At 40.7% G+C, this 21063-nt stretch overlaps 1 protein-coding gene across 1 annotated transcript in view; it reads right to left on the minus strand.

Annotated features, from left to right (window-relative positions):
- Nucleotides 1-20853, minus strand: part of LOC124115391 (gastrin/cholecystokinin type B receptor-like) — a 79062-nt gene extending 58209 nt beyond the window's left edge. Inside the window, exon 1 of the mRNA XM_046476339.2 lies at nt 19988-20853. Within this exon, the coding sequence (XP_046332295.2) occupies nt 19988-20267 (280 nt within the window). The 5' untranslated portion in view covers nt 20268-20853. The remainder of the gene's footprint in view (nt 1-19987) is intronic.
- Nucleotides 20854-21063: the final 210 nt, after the last annotated feature.

A 21063-nucleotide genomic window follows, 5' to 3' on the forward strand; every position in this document is an offset into this window, starting at 1 on the left:
GTGGCCTGCGCGATTCCCAGACATGACACCCATAGAACACATCTGGGATGTCATGGATTGTCATGTTCGACAGCCACCACATCAACACATCATCCACTCAACCGGCATGACTGATCCAGGCCTCCATTAAGAATGGCGACCTAATCCACGTGACGTCATCAGACAACTGACTTTTTCTGTGCGCCGGAGAGTTTTTGCGCGTCTGGTGGCAGGGGCTGGTCACAAATTGACGCATGCGTCGTACAGTCGTTCCCGTTGCATTTCAACGAGAAGATCGCGTTCATTCGAGCCATTTATGAAAGTAATAAATAAGGTTAATAAGGAATCAGGATTTGTTTTAGTTATTAAAATTTAAGTGTCTTCACATTGTTCAATAATACACGTTTCGGTAAATATTTACCTTTGATTCACTAATTGAGGCATGTGTCATACAGTCCTTCCCGTTACATTATTTCAAATCGTTTAAAAAATCAAATATTTACTAGTCTATCCTGCCGGAAAGTGGTTGATTGTCTGGAAAATACAAAATGTATTTTGATGGACTAATTGCGCACACCTGACTTACGACACACAATTAGTGGATCTTAATCGGAATACCGGGATGAAACATAATTATCAACATACTGAAGAAGAATTGGGAATATTTACAGTTCGACAGATGCTAGAACTAATTACTTCTTCCGAGCTTACTCTGTGGGAATACCACGTGCCCCAAATGCATTTGTAGCTCATTACAAACATCAGAAAGAAATTGAAGGTGAGGCCGCCCATTCCTATACAGATGTTTGGGGATGCGGTGCTCTTCTTGTCTGGGGCAAACTGATCCAAAATCTGAACACACACTTCGACGTGTCAGTCATCCCTATAAATGTCTGCGATAATGTTTTCTTGTATATGCATGTTCTGCACATGGTCTGTGGTATATAGAGGCACGAGGTATTTCATTACCCATGTTATTCACGATGGCCTATACAATTTGCATTTTCCGTTGTGAGAGGTCTAATATCAGGAAGAAGATATGCGTACTCAATGCCAGGAACGTGTAAACAGTTCTCATGATGGTACCACTGTAATCAGTCATCCCTTTAATTAAGTTTAGATCATTGACAACAAAGAAAGGAATCTTCTCCAAAAACATAAACATCATCTGAGGTATACGTTTCCTTGTGTTGTACTCATTTCATCTTCTTGTGAGGTATGTTGGAAACCAATGCTTAAATTAACGTGGCAATTTGACAACATGCCAATTGTTGAACTCAGACATATGTTCTTACAGCACAAAGAGCCCTACGAATTGTCCCCCAATGTCCCTGCCAAATGAAGATTGGTCTTTTGGCTGCCTTTTGTATGAAAGAAGCATACACTTTATGATAGCTTGTTTTATATGACTATGAGGTGAGGGGAGGTGGCATTGGGTATAGGGACGTGTTCAACATTACTTGAGTGTGGTGGCTTCTACCAGCTCACTGAGATACCATGCCACAGGTTTACATGGGTGAGGTGAGGTGAAATTGGGTTTAACGTCGCGTCCAAGATTATTGCACTTATATAGCGAGGTGCATGTAGGTGTGTGTGTTTGTGTGGCTGCTTGTACTAGTCCGGACTGATGCCGATTTATAGTGCTAGCTCACTGAGATACCATGCCGCAGTTTAACATGAATACCCCACTCAGACACAGTATACTGACTCCGAGCCGACCAGTCCTTGTTTTAGCCCCTTAATGCCGAGCGCCAGACAGGGTAACAAGTACCATCTTTTAACGTCTTTTGGTATGACGCGGCCGGGTATCGAACCCCGAACCTTCCGCTCTCCGGGCGGACGCTCTACCACTTGACCACGGAGGCGGTCGGTTTACATGGGTTCCCTCCTCAGACACAGTATACTGACTCCGGGCCAACCAGTCCTTGTTTTATTCGTTAATTACATCTTTCTTTCTTAGGCGCACGGGACAGTGAGGTGGCCTGATGGTTACAGCGTTCGCTCGTCACATCGAAGACCCGAGTTCGAGCCCCCACATGAAGCCCACTTCTGGTGTCGACCCGTGATATTGTTGAAACATTGCTCAGACGCGAGTCGGAATTCGCTGTGCAGATTTGGTTCCCTTGGACGTGCCAGAATGGGTTCGAATCCAAGATTTCCACTGATTATGTGTATGGTTTTAATTTGTCAGCACAATACTCAAGCACGTGTGTATAACGAAGTCGGTTGGTCGACTAATATCTGCACACATTCCGAAACGTCGAGATATTACTGAAATACTGTTCAAAGCGGCGTTAAACCAAACTCACTCATTCCTCTTCACGTGTTGATTTCCTGGCCTTTTATAGCGATGCTGTTGCTGGGACGTTAACCGCGAGGGGACGTTTCAGCTCAGAATCCAATTTGTGATCAACTTTAAAACTTCACATAGGTTGTATATTTCGCCACCATATTTTCAATACACGATAAAACTCGTGAGATGGCATCATCTTGTACGATTAATGTTTCGTGGGCAACCGCCGTCGCTTTTCATCTTAATTCATGACCAGCGAGACATTTCACACTGATATGACTTAGCACGCCTCTTTGTGTTTGGGAAATAGTTCGCGGAATAAAACCCTACCTGGGGAACAATGGATTTGAAATAATCCATAATGCAAAATACAGAATTTCTTTGATCTCTTTATCAAGTGCAATAGTATTGCTCACACGTTCCATCGCCTCGAAATCCAGGGAAACATGGCTAACATAAAAAGGGGTGTTCTCAAAGCTTCATTCAGTGAGTATTTGGAGCAATGATCAAAAGTTAACTGCCAATACAACGTCTCTCTCACATAAACACCATCATGACAAAGTCTATCAGGTACAGGTGAAAATGTAGGAAGATAATGTGTATAGTCAAAGTAAAACAAACAAGTACATGCCTTATTTATTTTGTATCAGAAACGGTCCATACTTTATTAACAATGTACCATAAACGGGTACATATTTTGAATGATGTGTTATCAAATACCGGTATATACTTTGTATACAATGTAACAACTACGGGTACATATTTTTAGGATATGCATCAACTATGGGTACATACTTTGTTTACAATTTACAACTACAGGTAGATACTTTGTTTACAATATATCAACTATGGGTACATACTTTGTTTACAATGCATCAACTATGGGTACATACTTTGTTTACAATGCATCAACTATGGGTACATACTTTGTTTACAATGTATCAATTACAGGTAGATACTTTGTTTACAATGTATCAACCATGGGTACATACTTTGTTTACAATGTATCAACTATGGGTACATACTTTGTTTACAATGCATCAACTACAGGTAGATACTTTCTTTACAATGTATCAACTATGGTTACATACTTTGTTTACAATGCATCAACTATGGGTACATACTTTGTTTACAATGCATCAACTATGGGTACATACTTTCTTTACAATGTATCAACTATGGGTACATACTTTGTTTACAATGCATCAACTATGGGTACATACTTTGTTTACAATGCATCAACTATGAGTACATTCTTTCTTTAAAATGTATCAACTATGGGTACATACTTTCTTTACAATATATCAACTACATGTACTTATTTTGTTTACAATGTATCAACTACGGGTACATATTTTGTATGTTTTATATCAACTACGAATGCATACATGTACTTGTGTACACTATGAGGTAACTGCAGCTAATTACTGTGCACTATGTATGAACTACAGATACGTACTATGTATGCGGTGTACCAACCAGCGTTACATGTTATTTACAATACAGGTGCTATGTTTTGGTATGTGACAGTAGAAATTGTCATATGTAATAATTGTCAGTGGCAGCTCTTGGTTGAAGTGCTAGTAATATATCAACCGCTGTTGTCGCCAGATTTAACTAACGGTCTGCGGCAGCCATTCATTTAGAGTTATCCGTCCTTGTGTATACATGAACTTGATAGACTTGACCCTTCGGGAGGTTTCGGAATGGGGCAGTTTCTAGAAGGCTGGCTGCCTCTATATAAGAGCGACACGATAGCGATTCAAAAGATTATGTTTACCTGACTTTCATCTTATCTCTCGTGGGGACGGGATACCTATCTGAAAACACCGACTCACTGACAAATTCCAACACTATTCCGGATTCAAGAAAAGAAACTGGCCTGTTTCAGACCTTCGACAGTGACAAGATTGCGAAGACGTGTAAGTGCATTCTATAGCCTACTTATTGCGAAGAAGTGAAAGTGCATTCAATAGCCTACTTATTGCGAAGAGGTGTAAGTGCATTCTATAGCCTACTTATTGCGAAGAGGTGTAAGTGCATTCTATAGCCGACTTATTGCTACTGCCACGCATCTGACAAATTGTATTGCTTCTTATTGCAAATCTAAAATTGTACGTTTGAATATAATTTGTTGATTATTCACTAATCAAGTTTGTTTTTGTACTAATTTCACAAATTACCGCACCAATTTCTGGTTTAACCTTTGCGTTTTAATTTAGAAATCACCTCGTACAAGTATCAACTACGATTACATTATTTGTATATTACATATAATCTGTCTTAGTACCCACACATGCCCCAAGTCAAAGTTCAGCAATATGACACGGAAGCGAAGACAAACGAACCAGAATTCAGTTCACCCACACAAAACGCACAATGCTATACGACAGCAGTAAGAAGCAGTTATATCCTTCTTGAATAGACACACGAGACGCAGCGCATCTCTACACAGTAGGCGAACATTTTAAGAAAACAGAATCTATAATAACGAGGCCAATGACCACTGTATAAATAAGCAGTCATATACAGTACGTATCTTCTCAATTGCCATTACATCTTGGAAACGGAAACACCAAGTACCACAAGACGTTGACAAGATCCCTCTTCAGTAGGTTATAAAGTAATAACTTCACTCGTGTTTCTTGTTCAATTGTGAAGACAGCACCACAGTTCACATATTGAGATGCGATCAATTGAATCAGAAACGGATTCACCAACTTCGTCAGACAGTCTTACACAGACACGTAGATAGTACTTCACAGAGTACCAGAATCACATGGTTCAGTTGACCATCAGATGTAATACTGCACTGTGCGTCACGGCGAGGTGAATCATAACGGTTTAATTCTTGGACAGTAAACCTATTACCATAGATAACCGGTTGACAATGATGCCATTATAACACATCAGACTGCAGTTCCGACCTTTCTGAATGTCAGACTTTTATTATTAGAGTTGGATATTGATCTTCTCAAGCAGAGAGTCATTACGTAACTCCAAGGCCAATATTAAATTTCTGCAACATTTAAGTAGTTATGACAATATAAAAGTATTCATCTGCTCATATGTACTTAACGCTTGCTGACCCGTGAATATCCGGGTTAGAAAAGGTCTTCAGCCACCCATGCTTGCTTCAAAAGGCGAGCATGCTTGTCGTAAGAGGCGACTAACGGGATCGGGTGGTAAGGCTCGCTGACTTGACCAATTGCGTAGATCGATGCTCATGATGTCAATCACTGGATTTTCTGATCCAGACTCGATTATTTACAGACCGCCGTCATATAGTTGGAGTATTGCTGAGTGCGGCGTTAAACAACAAACAAACCTTACAAAGAATATCACAGTAATAAAAGGTACTACATAAATGTCTAAGTTTATGCAACTAATATTTAATACTGTGAACCTAAAATAGTTATCCATGTCTACAATCATAACACCTTGTCACGCGTTTTATGTAATATATCAATGGTTTGTAAAATATGCTCTTATTCCACCGTGGGTGGTTCTTATGAGAACAAAAGTTGATTGTAAATACTATAGCTGAGTCTTGTCGTATTGAAGAAATAAATGGCACGCATCATTCCGTTGTCTATTAGATGATGTAATTGTTTAAAAGTTGGATCATTCTGTCTTTCTAACGATTATAACTATTTGGAGACGTTACATTTTTCTTTCGATTCTCTTGTTGCAAGTTCTTTAATAATTGATTCAATATACCTTATTAACATGCAACGGTTACAAAATATGTCATTACATAATCGATATCGATTACTATATTTCAATATGAATATGCCACTTTGTAAACACAAACAGATGTATTTCGTGTGATAATTAAACACGGATTACACGGTTTCTGTAAATTGCTATCTGATCCGGGGTAGAATAGGTCTTCAGCAACCCATGCTTGCCGTAAAAGGCGACTATGCTTGTCATAAAAGGCGACTAACGGGATCGGGTGGTCAGGCTCGCCGACTTGTTTGAAGCATGTCATCGATCCCAACTGAGTGGATCGATGCTCATGATATTAATCACTGGATTGTCTGGTCTTGACTCGATTATTTACAGACCGCCGTCATATAGCTGGAATATTGCTGAGTGCGGCGTTAAACAACAAACAACAAACAAACAGCTATCTTATTTGGAAATATAAGTCAGAGGTTCATTATTATGTTTTCGGTAAATATAGTGTGTGGGCGTTTTGCCTTGATAATAAAACTATGCCATAAACAAAACATAAGCAGAAAGCCTACAATGCTTACGGAAATAACCGGTAGCTTGGATCGCTGTGAACACTATTTCGGTCATATCACAGCGTGCCAGCTTCAAGTGACAGGACATCTTGATGTGATGCAGGGCTTGGACACTGGAATCTTCGAACCCACAATCATAGGTTTCTGGCACGCCTTAGAAGTGAATTGCGGCGCCTTAGACGACTGGGCCAGCCCTGCCCCCTTAGATCTTTTGTGTGAATAGATTGCTCTTTTAAATAGTGTGTCAATACTGCTTATAACAAACATATCGCGATTTAAAGACATTGGACGGACTTTGTCGTTTATTCAGTTGTAAGTTATTTCCAGAAAAAAAATCATTCATTCAGAATCATAGGACGTTACTCATTGACCATTATGGAAATCTCCAATTACCGTACCTAATAGTTGACAATATATTGAATATCCATCTATAATAAGAATATAATTACCTGGCCTTCATTGCCCTACATCATGCGTGTGGTCTTGTCAGATTAGAAACTTGATCACAATGGAAAGATAATAACTGATGAGAAATGCCTTCAATTTTCAGATATCCGAGATATCGGTGAATATATGGTATGCACAAATATCGGCATTTGACTAAGATGACAAAAATATGTGAGAAAAATGTAACAAAATTGCTTTATGCAAGGGCGGTAGGCTTTCTTGTTTTTAAAGCGTTCGCTCGGCACGCCCGGGTTCGATTCCCAACATGGGTACATGTGTGAAGCCCATTTCTGTTGTCCCGCCATGATATTGTTGGAATATTGCTAAATGGGGCGTAAAACCACACTAACTCAATTAATTATACAAACGTGTACAACACTGTAGCCAAAAAAACAAATAACACTAAACTCAGTCCAAGACTACAAACCTCAGAGATACGAAGCCGTCAACATACTGTAATCGGACGTGACACATTGCGCTTTCACATGCATGTTCCCACTGCTATAGGATTACACTTGGCTTGTTTCTGGAAGTTGAGAATTATTTACCGACACACATTCGTTGGCGTCTTAAATCAGACTGAAAATACACCCAGAGTTATCCGTCACGTGTTTATCAAACCAGGCTAATTGCTCGTCGACAAGAACGTCGAATATCTGCTTTGCTATCAAGCGTTTACCGCCAAGCACGTGGGTAGTAAATTGTTGTGTATGAGACACGGGCGCACCTGTCAGCTTTAAGCAAAGAGTGGTGAATGAGTGATGGTCTTTCCAGGTTGCAGAATCAAAGACAAAGTAGTGCTTTGGTGTTTGAGGGCTACGTATTCACATCATGTTTTGTTTGGAGATAACCTGGAGTATCTTTACGATTTTTGTAGAATACACATTACACTAACTGGGTGATACATAGAGAATATTACCCGATTGTTTGGACGAGTGTTGATATATTTGATATCACAAGAGTGAGTGAGTGAGTTGGGTTTAACGCCGTTTTTAACAGTATTCAAGTTATATCGCGGCGTGTCAGCTTAATGTGGGAGGAAAGCCCGAAGTGATGCAGGTCTCAGACGTTTACCACTTCGGTGAAACCCACGAGCACAGGTATTGTGCTGACAAACCTAGAAACATAATCGGGGCGAACCAGGATTCGAACTCACAATCATAGGTTTCTGGCGTGCCAAAGGGACGCAACTCTGCACAGCGAATCACGGCGCCTAAGACGACTGGGCCCCCTGATATCACAAGACACGAGGGTGAGATTGTATTATCATCAAACATCATAATAAGACAGGAAGGTGATATTCAATTTATAATCAAACATTTTTCTTTCAACTTTGTTAGTTTGTAACAAGTCATCAGCAGTGTCTTAAGTGTACGTAAGAAATATTTCAGTTGCAGAGAAATTACTAATGTCATTTTATTGTGACGTCATGGTAACCGATGACGTCATAAAGGTTGCTTGCAGTGATATCTCCTAAGAGAGACCGTTAGATTGGACCCATCCAATGTCTCCTTGAGACGATAAATGTACGACAAATGTAGTAGTAATTTAAATGAAAAGATAAATCGAGTGGGAAAATTGAAAGGATTTAAAAGAAACAGTTATATAACACATACATTTTCGTGCACAAGTATATCTATCTATACGTGTACGATATTGACCAAGTCTGTATTAGCATAAAGGTGTTCGCGAACGCATCTGAGTTTGATGTTCATCATATTAGTTAACACCTGGTGTCATTTTAATGATACACTGTGATTGCAAGTAAAGTATATGCGTATAGCTGTATATTTGTAGGGCGACGACCACATCTGCGTTTAATATGCATCTGATGAGTTAACACCTGGTGTTATTTTTCTACTCGATTGTATGTCAAATATAAAATATTTAGCTTCAAGTGTGTACATGTTTCCGAAGTACAGGGATCACACCTGCATTTAACGTTCATCCGCTGATATGACATTCTACTGTTCGAATGATGAATAATAATGAATAATGAATATTCGAACGTGAATGAAATTTATTTTTTGTTCAGCAAAGGAACTCAATGTATGGTGATTCTGGTAACAGTGAAAAGGGGTGTCGCACACGCCCTACTTTGTGATGTCACAAGTCTACGTGCTTTGCATTTTATAGGCAACGAAGCCACAGGCCCAGTATGTTGTTATGTCCCGTGATATACGTATTGCACGTGGCATTCGCATCTAACTGTAGATTGTAACGGGACCAGCGTGGGACAAATGCTCGGAAACTCATTCCCAACATCATCAATCTGCAGTTATGCTATAACACACTGCTCAAATTTTCAACAGGAACATTCAGTGTGTACAGGTGGGATAAAGAATATAACTTATTGGTTTTGAGAGATGTTGTCAGACAAATTTTATTCAATATTGCCCCTGAAGTTAAACATCTACATCATCGCTACAGTTTAAAAAGTAATTAAGTACAAATTCTTTTGAACTGTTGTCCTTATTTTAGTAAGAGATTCAAATATCGGAGAATCCCTATCGAAAGTTGAGTAGTATCGAGTAATAGACGTTGAAACATGTAGCCCTCAATCTTTTATCAAACCCGCATGAAATTGTCATAATTCACATTGAAATACATTTAAGTTTAATTGGAATAACGTATGCAGGCTTGAATCGCCTTACACATGGGGCAATGGCAATGTGAGTGCTTATTTTATTCATTAGTGTCTTAATGCCTATTGAACGATGGAATTGAATTTTAAACTTGGATCGCAATGTCATGTTAGTTATCTACTTTAAATCGAGGGCCCACTAAGTGAGTGAATACTATATTCTCTAGACTACCTCACCACCCGTCCTTACAGTGAGTCGGGAGTGAATACTATATTCACTAAACTCCCTTACCACCCGTCCTTACAGTGAGTCGGCGAGTGAATTCTGTATTCACTAGACTCCCTTTCCACCCGTCCTTACAATGAGTAAGTGAATACTATATTCTCTAGACTACCTTACCACCCGTCCTTACAGTGAATCGGCGAGTGAATACTTTTTTCTCTAGACTATCTTACCTCCGGTCCTTACAGTGAACGAGTGAATACTATATTCTCGTAACTCCCTTACCAACCGTCCTTAGAGTGAACGAGTGAATACTATATTCTCTTAACTCTCTTACCAACCGTCATTACAGTGAACGAGTGAATACTATATTCTCAAGACTACCTTACCACCCGTCCTTACAGTGAATCAGCGAGTGAATACTATATTCTCTAGACTATCTTACCTCCGGTCCTTACAGTGAACGAGTGAATACTATATTCTCCTAACTCCCTTACCAACCGTCCTTACAATGAGTAAGTGAATACTATATTCTCTAGACTACCTTACCACCCGTCCTTACAGTGAATCAGCGAGTGAATACTATATTCACTAAACTCCCTTACCACCCGTCCTTACAGTGAACGAGTGAATACTATATTCTCCTAACTCCCTTACCATCCGTCCTTACAATGAGTAAGTGAATACTATATTCTCTAGACTACCTTACCACCCGTCCTTACAGTGAATCGGCGAGTCAATACTATTTTTTTCTCTAGACTATCTTACCTCCGGTCCTTACAGTGAACGAGTGAATACTATATTCTCGTAACTCCCTTACCAACCGTCCTTAGAGTGAACGAGTGAATACTATATTCTCTTAACTCCCTTACCAACCGTCATTACAGTGAACGAGTGAATACTATATTCTCAAGACTACCTTACAAACCGTCCTTACAGGAAAGTGAGAATACTATATTCTCTAGACTACCTTACCACCCGTCCTTACAGTGAATCAGCGAGTGAATACTATATTCTCTAGACTATCTTACCTCCGGTCCTTACAGTGAACGAGTGAATTCTATATTCTCCTAACTCCCTTACCAACCGTCCTTACATTGAGTAAGTGAATACAATATTCTCTAGACTACCTTACCACCCGTCCTTACAGTGAATCGGCGAGTGCATACTATATTCTCTAGACTATCTTACCTCCGGTCCTTACAGTGAACGAGTGAATACTATATTCTCGTAACTCCCTTACCAACCGTCCTTACAGTGAACGAGTGAATACTATATTCTCTTAACTCTCTTACCAACCGTCATTACAGTGAACGAGTGAATACTATATTCTCAAGACTACCTTACCAACCGTCCTTACAGTGAATGTGTGAATACTATATTCTCTAGACTACCTTACCACCCGTCCTTACAGTGAATCGGCAAGTGAATACTATATTCTCTAGACTATCTTACCTCCGGCCCTTACAGGGAACGAGTGAATACCATATTCTCAAGACTACCTTACCACCCGTCCTTACAGTGAATCGGCAAGTGAATACTATATTCTCTAGACTACCTTACCACCCGTCCCTACAGTGAGTCGGCGAGTGAATTCTATATTCACTAAACTCCCTTACCACCCGTCCTTACAGTGAATGAGTGAATACTATATTCACTAGACTACCTCACCACCCGTCCTTAGAGTGAGTGAGTGAATACTATATTCTCTAGACTACCAAACCGCACTTCCTTACAGTGAGTGAATGAATCCCATATTCTTTACACTGTCTCACCATCCGTCCTGACAGCGAACCGGGAGTGAATACTATATTCTCTAGACTACCAAACCGCACTTCCTTACAGTGAGTGAATGAATCCCATATTCTTTACACTGTCTCACCATCCGTCCTTACAGTGAACCGGGAGTGAATACTATATTCTCTAGACTACCTGACCACCCGTCCCTACAGTGAGTCGGGGGTGAATACTATATTCTCTAGACTCCCTTACCGACCGTCTTTACTGCGAGTAAGTGAATACTACATTCTCTAGACTACCTAACCACCCTTCCTTACAGTGAGTGAGTGAATACTATATTCTCTAGACTCCCTCACCACCCGTCCTTATAGTGAATCGGCGATTGAAAACTATATTTTTTGTATATTACCGAACGTTCTTATGGTGAGTCAGCGAGCGAACACTTTATTCCCTACACGACCATACCGACCGTGTTCCTAGCGACCTAGGGCGGTCGGGCAGCCTAGTGGTTAAAGCGTTCGCTCGTCACGCCGAAGACCTGAGTTCGATTCCCGACATGGGTCCAATGTGTGAAGCCCATTTCTGGTGTCCCCCGCAGTGATATTGCTGGAATATTGCTGAAAGCGGCGTAAAACTATACTTACTCACTCACTCACTCCTAGCGACCTCTGTTGGGGTTACGTTACGTTGAAGAAAGAAATCTTCAGATTGTTTCCGAAAACTCGCCTTGGAATCTCGTAATCCAAGATTGGAAAAGATATCTTAAGAATTATTTTACAATCTGGAAACATGTACGTAAAAACGACCAATTGTTGTTCCAAATACTTCTGTGTTTCGCAATATCGCTACTGTGTCCCCAGGACAGGAAATGTACACATTAGAAAAAGGCAGCATGTAAGAAGATCTGTCGCTCACTGATCGATGTCACTGCCACGCTGTATCAGTGTGAGACTGGCTCAACACGGTGTTGCCTCCAGCATTGTTAACGTAGTGTGGAAAGTGATGAAAAGAATAGCACGTCCGTCACTGATTCCATCATACTAACACCGTTGTCATGCACACCCGTGTCACACATGAACACACATCGATAACTGCAGGTTCCTGTGTGCGTGGTCGGTAAATGTCTCTGTACTGAGAAATGTATGTTCATGAATCCGTTAGAGTCACTTCAGAAACACTACAATGATATTGACTGCAGTTAAAAATGAGTTTAACCCTGATTATGCCACGCGTACGGCAGAGAGGTGTTTACTTAATACTCAGATAAACTCTAACAGAGGAGAGGGTTATACCTTTTTATTCTTTATTGTTTTTTCATAATTTCGCTTCTATTTCCAATGCATACAAGTTCCGCGGATGTAAGAAATGTTCATCGATGTTTTTATCTTTAACGGTAGGCTTTCCTTGTTGCAACGATCGACCGCGATCAATTATGTATCCACAATGTATTTTGACATTCTATTAACCATCGTTTTTGTCCACGAGAAGATCCTGGTAAAAAATGTGTGACACGTTGTCAATAAAAGCGACGCGACCATCTCCATAATCATACGTAATGCATTGAACGATTCCGACGAAATACTAACTATCAAATAGTAAACATACCATGTGTAACAGGCGTAAAGGTGAGATTATCCTGACCCACTGCATATTTTACCACAAACACATGCAAGGTCAAGGCATATGGGAACATATGGTACAAATCAAGATAGGCAATTAGACCGGGCATCAATTTTTGTCACGGATGCGTCAAATTTGGAACCGTCTTTCACATGTCTCCCATCAAGCTTCACCTAAGGTTTGAATCCTGTAACCCTGATCAAACAATTTTGAGTGAGAGTCGCATGACGCTCTTATAAATCTTCGTAGTACGGACATACGCGAATGTAATTCAGGCGTTGGTAAATGTTCCTACCAAGGCTGGAGCTGTTGAAATATTGCTAGACATAAAGGGAAACTTCACTAAAGGAAAATAGAAGTCACCCATCTTGTCAGTGAGACTTGTGGGTAGTTTTTGTCACTCCGAATCTGAAATCTGACACAGATGAGGCGGTTTCGCTAGTGCCTTCTGTGTCTTTAGTACCCATGCCATTAAAGTGACTGTTCCTAGGAATAACTATTCCTGCATCAAATTGTATGCCATTGTAAGTTTTTGGTGGTACGATCTTTGATTATTAATAATTCTGTTACTAACTCAAATGTTATGATGTTTATTGAGATTATTATATGAGCATGTGTGTCAAACTGATGTTTGTCAGAATTCATCCATTTCCTGATCGAGAGCGCGGGTGATACAATACTTCCTACACGAGTTACACGTAAAATCAGACTGAAACACATGTTAGTGTAATACTTTCTTTACTCTCAATTATTTCTTAAACAGTTTGAGCTGTCCTTTAGAAACAATGTTCTGATCACGATCGGCGTCTTAGAAAGCGACAAACGTCGAATGACGTCAATAATCTTCAGCTGTGAAGTTTCTAGTGTGATGCCTTTCTGCCCTTACGTCACAATAAGATTCGAATGACGTCAATAATGTTGTACGGATGACGTAAACCAAATACACTGGTGTGCGTGCAGCGATATTTGCACCAGAGCACACACGGTTTTTAAAAACGCGGGTATGTCTGACCCTGTTGGCAATAAATAAAGGATATTTCATGTGTCTCATATCTCATGATTAACTCATCGAGTGACGGGGGGAAAGGAGATATTTTCAAGAGTGGCGTAGCCGTCGCTCGATGAGAGAAATATGATATTTCACTCGACACAATGAATATCCCATTTTTTATATACTTTTTGTATAGTTGTGTACCGGGAAATTAAGTTATTACATTTCAAATGTAAAATCTTGAAACGTAAATACTTCATTCCTAACACAAAGGGACGGTACACCACCACTTGTATTTGCGACTCAGAAAGTAGTTTCGTGACATAATTATATAAACAGATGTAATAAAATATATTTAGAGTCACAAAAAGTCTTTACCGTACGTTTAGATATGATTAAATACAAAATTAACATCAACAAAAAATATTCTTGAAATCTACGAGACTGCTGTTGGAAGCAAAGAATACATGTCGGTAAAGTAACAAATGTGGCGCCTTGCGAAGCGAACAGTCTCGATTGACGAGGAATTTACAGTTCGAAACGAAATATTTTCAAGAGAATAATAAACGGCAAGAAGCGATATTAGCTCCAGAAAAGAGTGAGTGAATGAGTGAGTTGTGGTTAACGCCGCCTTTAACAGTATTCCAGTTATATATGGCGTGTCAGCTTAATGTGGGAGGGAAGCCCAAAGTGATGCAGGTCTCAGACGTTTACCACTTGGGTGAAACCCACGAGCACGGGCATTGTGCTGACAAACCTAGAAATATAATCGGGGCGAACCGGGATTCGATCCCACAATCATAGGTTTTACGCGTGTCCAATGGACGCAATTCTGCACAGCGAATCGCGGCGCCTTAGACGACTGGGCCATCTGTGCCCCCGCTCAAGAAAAGCCCATCTGTCAGTATTTTGCCTGGCCAATGTAGTTACGATAAAGGGAGACAATTAGCGGGGAGGTAACCCTTGCATGACAGTATTTCCGTCAAAGTGTTATGTTCACTGCCCTGAATATATATCACTTTTCTGAACTATTAATCTGGTTTAGGGCTAATTAACAGACACGACTGTGTTTGCTAGTTACGAAAAATAGCATGCATGTATGTTTCTTTGGCAAGGCGGAAAACCTCATGTTATTATAGATTCAGATTTGTTATATATTTCCAAGCATCTTCATTTCGCAGGTAAATGTAAAGTTAACTGTATTTCCCCGAGATTCAGTATTCATATTATTGAGACAATGTACATTTAATCTACTGTGTACACTCTGTATAACACTGTGCTGTTCAACTCACTGTTCCTATTTCTGTTACTTCCCTATAACAAAACTGTTCTTCTTATTCCTATATAATTTATAAAAAAAACCATGTTATCAGTGCCCAGAATAAAACTGTCTGAGTGAATTAACGTGTTTAGAACGTTGATTGGTTAGTCAGCTAGTGCCGAACGAGGGACAGATTGTGCACAATCAACCATGTTCAGAGCGGCACTGTCGCCACAGTGTGTTTCGGTACGAATTGTCCGTTTGTCTATCAGCTAGCATAGTTTTTCTCCGTAAGTAGACCATTTGGACGGAGAATAACACAACGCGACGACACCCTCTGAATCATGACACAAGGACTGGGCGGCTCCAAATCAGAGTTTAATGTCTCTGAGTGGGACATCTATATGTAAAACTGCGGCGTGGTATCTCAGTGGGCTAGCTCTATAACATAGGGATTTAAAAGTCCCAACTAGTACAAGAAGTGCATGCATGTCGCTAAATAAAGGTCTCGAACGCAAGGCAGGGTAACAAGTACCATTTTAGTTTTGGTATGACGCGGCCTGGAGCTCGATCTACTATACCACGGAGGCGGTCCACTCTTATGATATAGTCGAAATTGTACAATTGACTCTGCTTTTAGCAGAGATTTCTTTTGATTCAGGTAACAGTGTCAATATCATGTCACAGTGCCGATATCATGCCGCAGTGCCGATATCATGTCACAATGCCGATATCATGCTACAGTCTCGATATCATGTCACAGTCTCGATATCATGCCCCAGTGCCGATATCATGTTACAGTGTCGATATCATGTCACAGTGCCGATATCATGTTACAGTGTCGATATCATGCCCCAGTGCCGATATCATGTTACAGTGTCGATATCATGCCCCAGTGCCGATATCATGTTACAGTGTCGATATCATGCCCCAGTGCCGATATCATGTTACAGTGTCGATATCATGTCACAGTGCCGATATCATGCCGCAGTGCCGATATCATGTCACAGTGCCGATATCATGTGACGGTGTCGATATCATGTTACAGTGTCGATATCATGCCACAGTGCCGATATCATGTGACGATGTCGATATCATGTCACAGTGCCGATATCATGTTACAGTTTCGATATCATGCCACAGTGTCGATATCAAGCAATGGTGTCGATATCATGTTACAGTGTCGATATCATGTGACGGTGTCGATATCATGCCACAGTGCCGATATCATGTGACGGTGTCGATATCATGTGACGCTGTCGATATCATGCCACAATGCCGATATCATGTGACGGTGTCGATATCATGCAACAGTGTCGATATCATGTGACGGTGTCGATATCATGCCACGGTGTCGATATCATGTGACGGTGTAGATATCATGTCACAGTGCCCATATCATGTGACGGTGTCGATATCATGTGACGGTGTCGATATCATGCCACCGTGACAATATCATGTGACGGTGTCGATATCATTTTACAGTGTCGATATCATGTTACAGTGATGATATCACGTTACAATGCCGATATCATGTGACGGTGTCGATATCATGTAACAGTGTCAATATCATGTGACGGTGTCGATATCATGTCATAGTGTCGATATCATGACTAAAAGGTAAGAAAACGCACTTTTTCCTTTACTTTATTTGAATGCTGAATGGTGAAAGGTAATGCCTATGTAGGATTTAACTTTTTATGTTGAAATATGAAGATTTTTTGAGAGCTGAAAAAAGATTGTATCCAATGAACGTCGCTGATCAAACGATATATACTATCATGACATTACAAACTGTGATTCCATAACATCTTCAACAAACATTTAATATAGATAACTGATGTAAAAAAAGCAAACGTTCCTGAAGTCGGTGGAATTTGAAGCCTTCTTACGAATCAATCGAGTCGAGAGGAATGTGCTTACTGTAGCGTGTGATCGTTAATAGAAAAAGCAATTTACCATATACCCAAAGGGGTTTGATATGATGTTTGGTTCACATTGATAAAAACAAATTCTTTACTATGGGAAAAGCTTTTTCATGTTTGAGAGATAAGCTCTACAATAAAATAGAATCTACTGCTTCTTAATCGAATTAAAAGTTGTCTGAACCAGAGTTCAATGGTAAAACAAGGGGCACAGCTGCGATATTAATTCTATACCTAACCGCATGCACATATGGTAAGCCTCCGATTTGTCCGTACGAAATCTATTCCGTATATACTGGCGTCCTCATTAAAGTTCAGTTACAGATGGATAGTGAGACGACCTTCGTCCGATATACTGTTTTTGATGACGTTTATATTTCAAGCTGGACATATATAAACTGCTGAGGGAGGGAGAGAGAGAGAGAGAGAGGGAGAGAGAGAGAGAGAGAGAGAGAGAGAGAGAGAGGGAGAGAGAGAGAGAGGTGAAATGGGGTTTAACGTCGCGTCCAAGATTATTGGACTTATACAGCGAAGCGCATCCAAGCGTGTGTGTAGCTGCTTATATACTAGTCCAGACTAATACCTATTTTATAGTGCTAGCCCACAGAGATATCATGCCGCAGTTTAACACGAATACCCCGCTTAGACACAGTACAATAACTCCGAGCCGACCAGTCCGTGTTTTAGCCCCTCAGTGCGGAGCGCCAGGTAGGGTAACAACAAGTACCATCTTTTAACGTCTTCAATATAAGATACACGAAGACCTTATCACGCAGCTGGGAGGATAAGCTAACCAAGGTATAGGTCAGACATCACGCAAAGAAATATCTAAAACATCAAGTCAGTGGCGGTTTATAAGTTTGCCCTTAGTAGGGGGATAAGTCCTATTTTACAAAGTAATTTAGATATAAAGCTGAGGGTATCTTATATCAAATTGATCAGATGAATCAGCGTTGATGTTTCAACACTCCTCTCTCTATTAGTAACTGTGAATAACGATAGGTTTATATAATCAATAGTCACTTTTGCCTTTGTGATGGTAATACACCAGCAAGTGTTAATTCATCTGTGTATCCTTCCGGCTGCCAGAGAGCTGAGTGTTTGCATTGACGTGTGCCGATGCCGTTCTGATGCCTCTCACAGCATTACCCTCACTCTCTCTTTCTCTCAGTGAAAGCATCTGAGGTTAGGTGCCAGACCTTCGCTCCTATCACTGCGTTAGTCACAGGCTAAGGATGAGTATAAGCGTTAACCTAATGGCTTGCAGACTTAGGAATACATAGTTGTGTGTGTCGGCTGTGATGTGAAAGTATAGTGAATAAAAGCGACAAAACCCGTTCCATATTCTTAAGGAATATGAGTCCAGTGTCCAGTTCCGACCATGTCAATGCGTGAAATTGCTATCTAAATTAATCTATAATATTTTGTTGTCAGACATGTATCGGGAACTATGAGTTTCTAATACTCAAAGTTGTCATGTTACACTGCCAAGACCTGTCGGTATTGAAAAATCTCACATCAAGTGCAACAGGCAGATACGGTCGCATTGAGACATCACATATCGATCATTTCGTAATTTCGCGCTAATCGATTCGGACATGTGCTTAGTTTGTCTAAACAGTACACTTAATTCCTGCTCTAGAATTAAGCTGCGTGAATGAATGAGTTTTGAACAGAATTTCAGTCATATCTCGGAGTGTGAGCTTGATGTTGGAGGAAAGCCGTTTTTGCTAAACCGCGAGTACAAGTATGGTGCTGACAAACATATAGACCTGAACCTGGATCCGACCCCACTGTTCCAGATAGCTCATAATAGATAAACCCAGGTGGCCATTATTTTGTGTTTCTTATAGATGGCAGTCATTCAAATTATTTGTTGAATTTTTTTTGTCTCATTTCCTTTGAATTTTAAATTTGGTGTTGGCAGTTCCTGCAGTAAGACAGAAACATGTTAATATCAAGTTTGGTAGAAACAGAGGGTAATCGCAGATATTTCTTTTAATTTAGATTCCAGTTTAGCTGACATGAAATCTCCAGATTAATTTGTTGCAAGTTTTCTGTTGCTTATTCTCAAGACTTGCAATTTCCTAATCAGGATCAATAATTAATCTGACCATTTTCATTATTATTCTGATTATTTGGACAGTATGAACGAGAGTGAGTGATACTACAGTCAACAATGCATCACGGTGGCCTGTAAATAATCGAGTCAGGAACCAGACAAACCATTGATTGTGAGAACGACACTCGACCAACGCCATCGGGGTGCCATAACACACACTCAAGCAGGTCACCGAACCTGACCACTCGATCCTCTTTATTCCACTCTTAGACAAGCGGGTTGAACTGATCATTCTTCCCCGGATGGTAATAGGGATATGAACGATCGGTTTCGTATGACAATTCACGTTGCTTAAGCCCACATTGAACAACCACCGTTTGACAAATTATGTACATGTATTCCAACTTCATGCAAAGCAGGGGCGGTCGGGTAGCCTAGTGGTTAAAGCGTTCGCTCGTCACGCCGAAGACCCGGGTTCGATTCCCGACATGGGTACAATGTGTGAAACCCATTTCTGGTGTCCCCCGCCGTGATATTGCTGGAATATTGCTAAAAGCGGCGTAAAACCAATCTCACTCACTCACTCATGCAAAGCGGTATACAACCTACCTAGTAAGTCCGCTATTGCGAGGTTGAGCAGAAAGTTGTTGGTGACACTTTGCAGTTGTCGATTCGGAGCAATCACGAGAAGCACCAGGATGTTTCCCACAAGGGAAACAAGAAACACAGGCACGTAAAAGGTTAAAAGGATTATAGTTGTCGTATTGTGCACAGTAAAAAGACTTTCCCTGAAACTTGTTATCACATCATAAAAACTATTTTCCTCTTGCCATTGGTTTGCTAGGGAATCGTTAGTCCAGAAGGGGAACCTGTGACTCACATTAGCCATGGCTATCACGTAGAATCAGCGTTAATCCTTAAATCCCGAATCATCTTGAAGAAACAAGTAGAAAACTCCTTCTCACTCCTCCGGAATCCCTAACACCGTAGTATATGATGGTGAGCATCAGCTGTGATGCCCAGTGTTTACTTATGGTAAAATATCACTCTCTCCGAGGGGTGTCGGAATCACTTCTGGGGAACCCTTCCTAATTATGCCTCGCTCCTTAGAAACATACATCAATAAAAACTTCGAATCATTCCCACGCTCGACATTTTGAAACTTCAGAGCTATAAGAAGCTGTAGGGAGAAAATGCGATATGAGCAACTATTGGTTGGACTCCCGATGAGAATCACACATACGTCCTAATGAGAGTGTGGGGTATAGCACGCCCTCTACTGTGGTCCCTGTACGCGCAGGTCCTCCTGATTGACGGACGGTCCAGCCACTGGTGATCAATAAGTCAGTGTCCTCTCCGCTCTCACTATTTCCTCGTTAGTACTGTCAAGATGGGTATATCGACCAATCTCACGACCATTTGGTACCGACCATACGCTGCCGCGGCAGTCAGCTCTCGTAGGCTGTTGTCACCAAATTGCTTCCTTTCTATGTAACACTCCAGCTCGCGTGTGCTGCAGATTGACATTGTGTTCATCGCAACCTGGGGAAACTTTTCATTAACACCATTCACCGTGTATGTGGAGCCGTTGCTTCCTGGGAGGATATGCCAAATCGTAGCCTAGTCTTGCGTGACTTCGTGTAAACTGGACAGAGGGTAAATCTTGGCACGGCTTAATAATCAAC

The sequence above is a fragment of the Haliotis rufescens genome, unplaced genomic scaffold (assembly GCF_023055435.1).
Source record: "Haliotis rufescens isolate VD_foot unplaced genomic scaffold, xgHalRufe1.0.p SCAF_2, whole genome shotgun sequence".
In the NCBI taxonomy this organism is placed as follows: domain Eukaryota; kingdom Metazoa; phylum Mollusca; class Gastropoda; order Lepetellida; family Haliotidae; genus Haliotis; species Haliotis rufescens.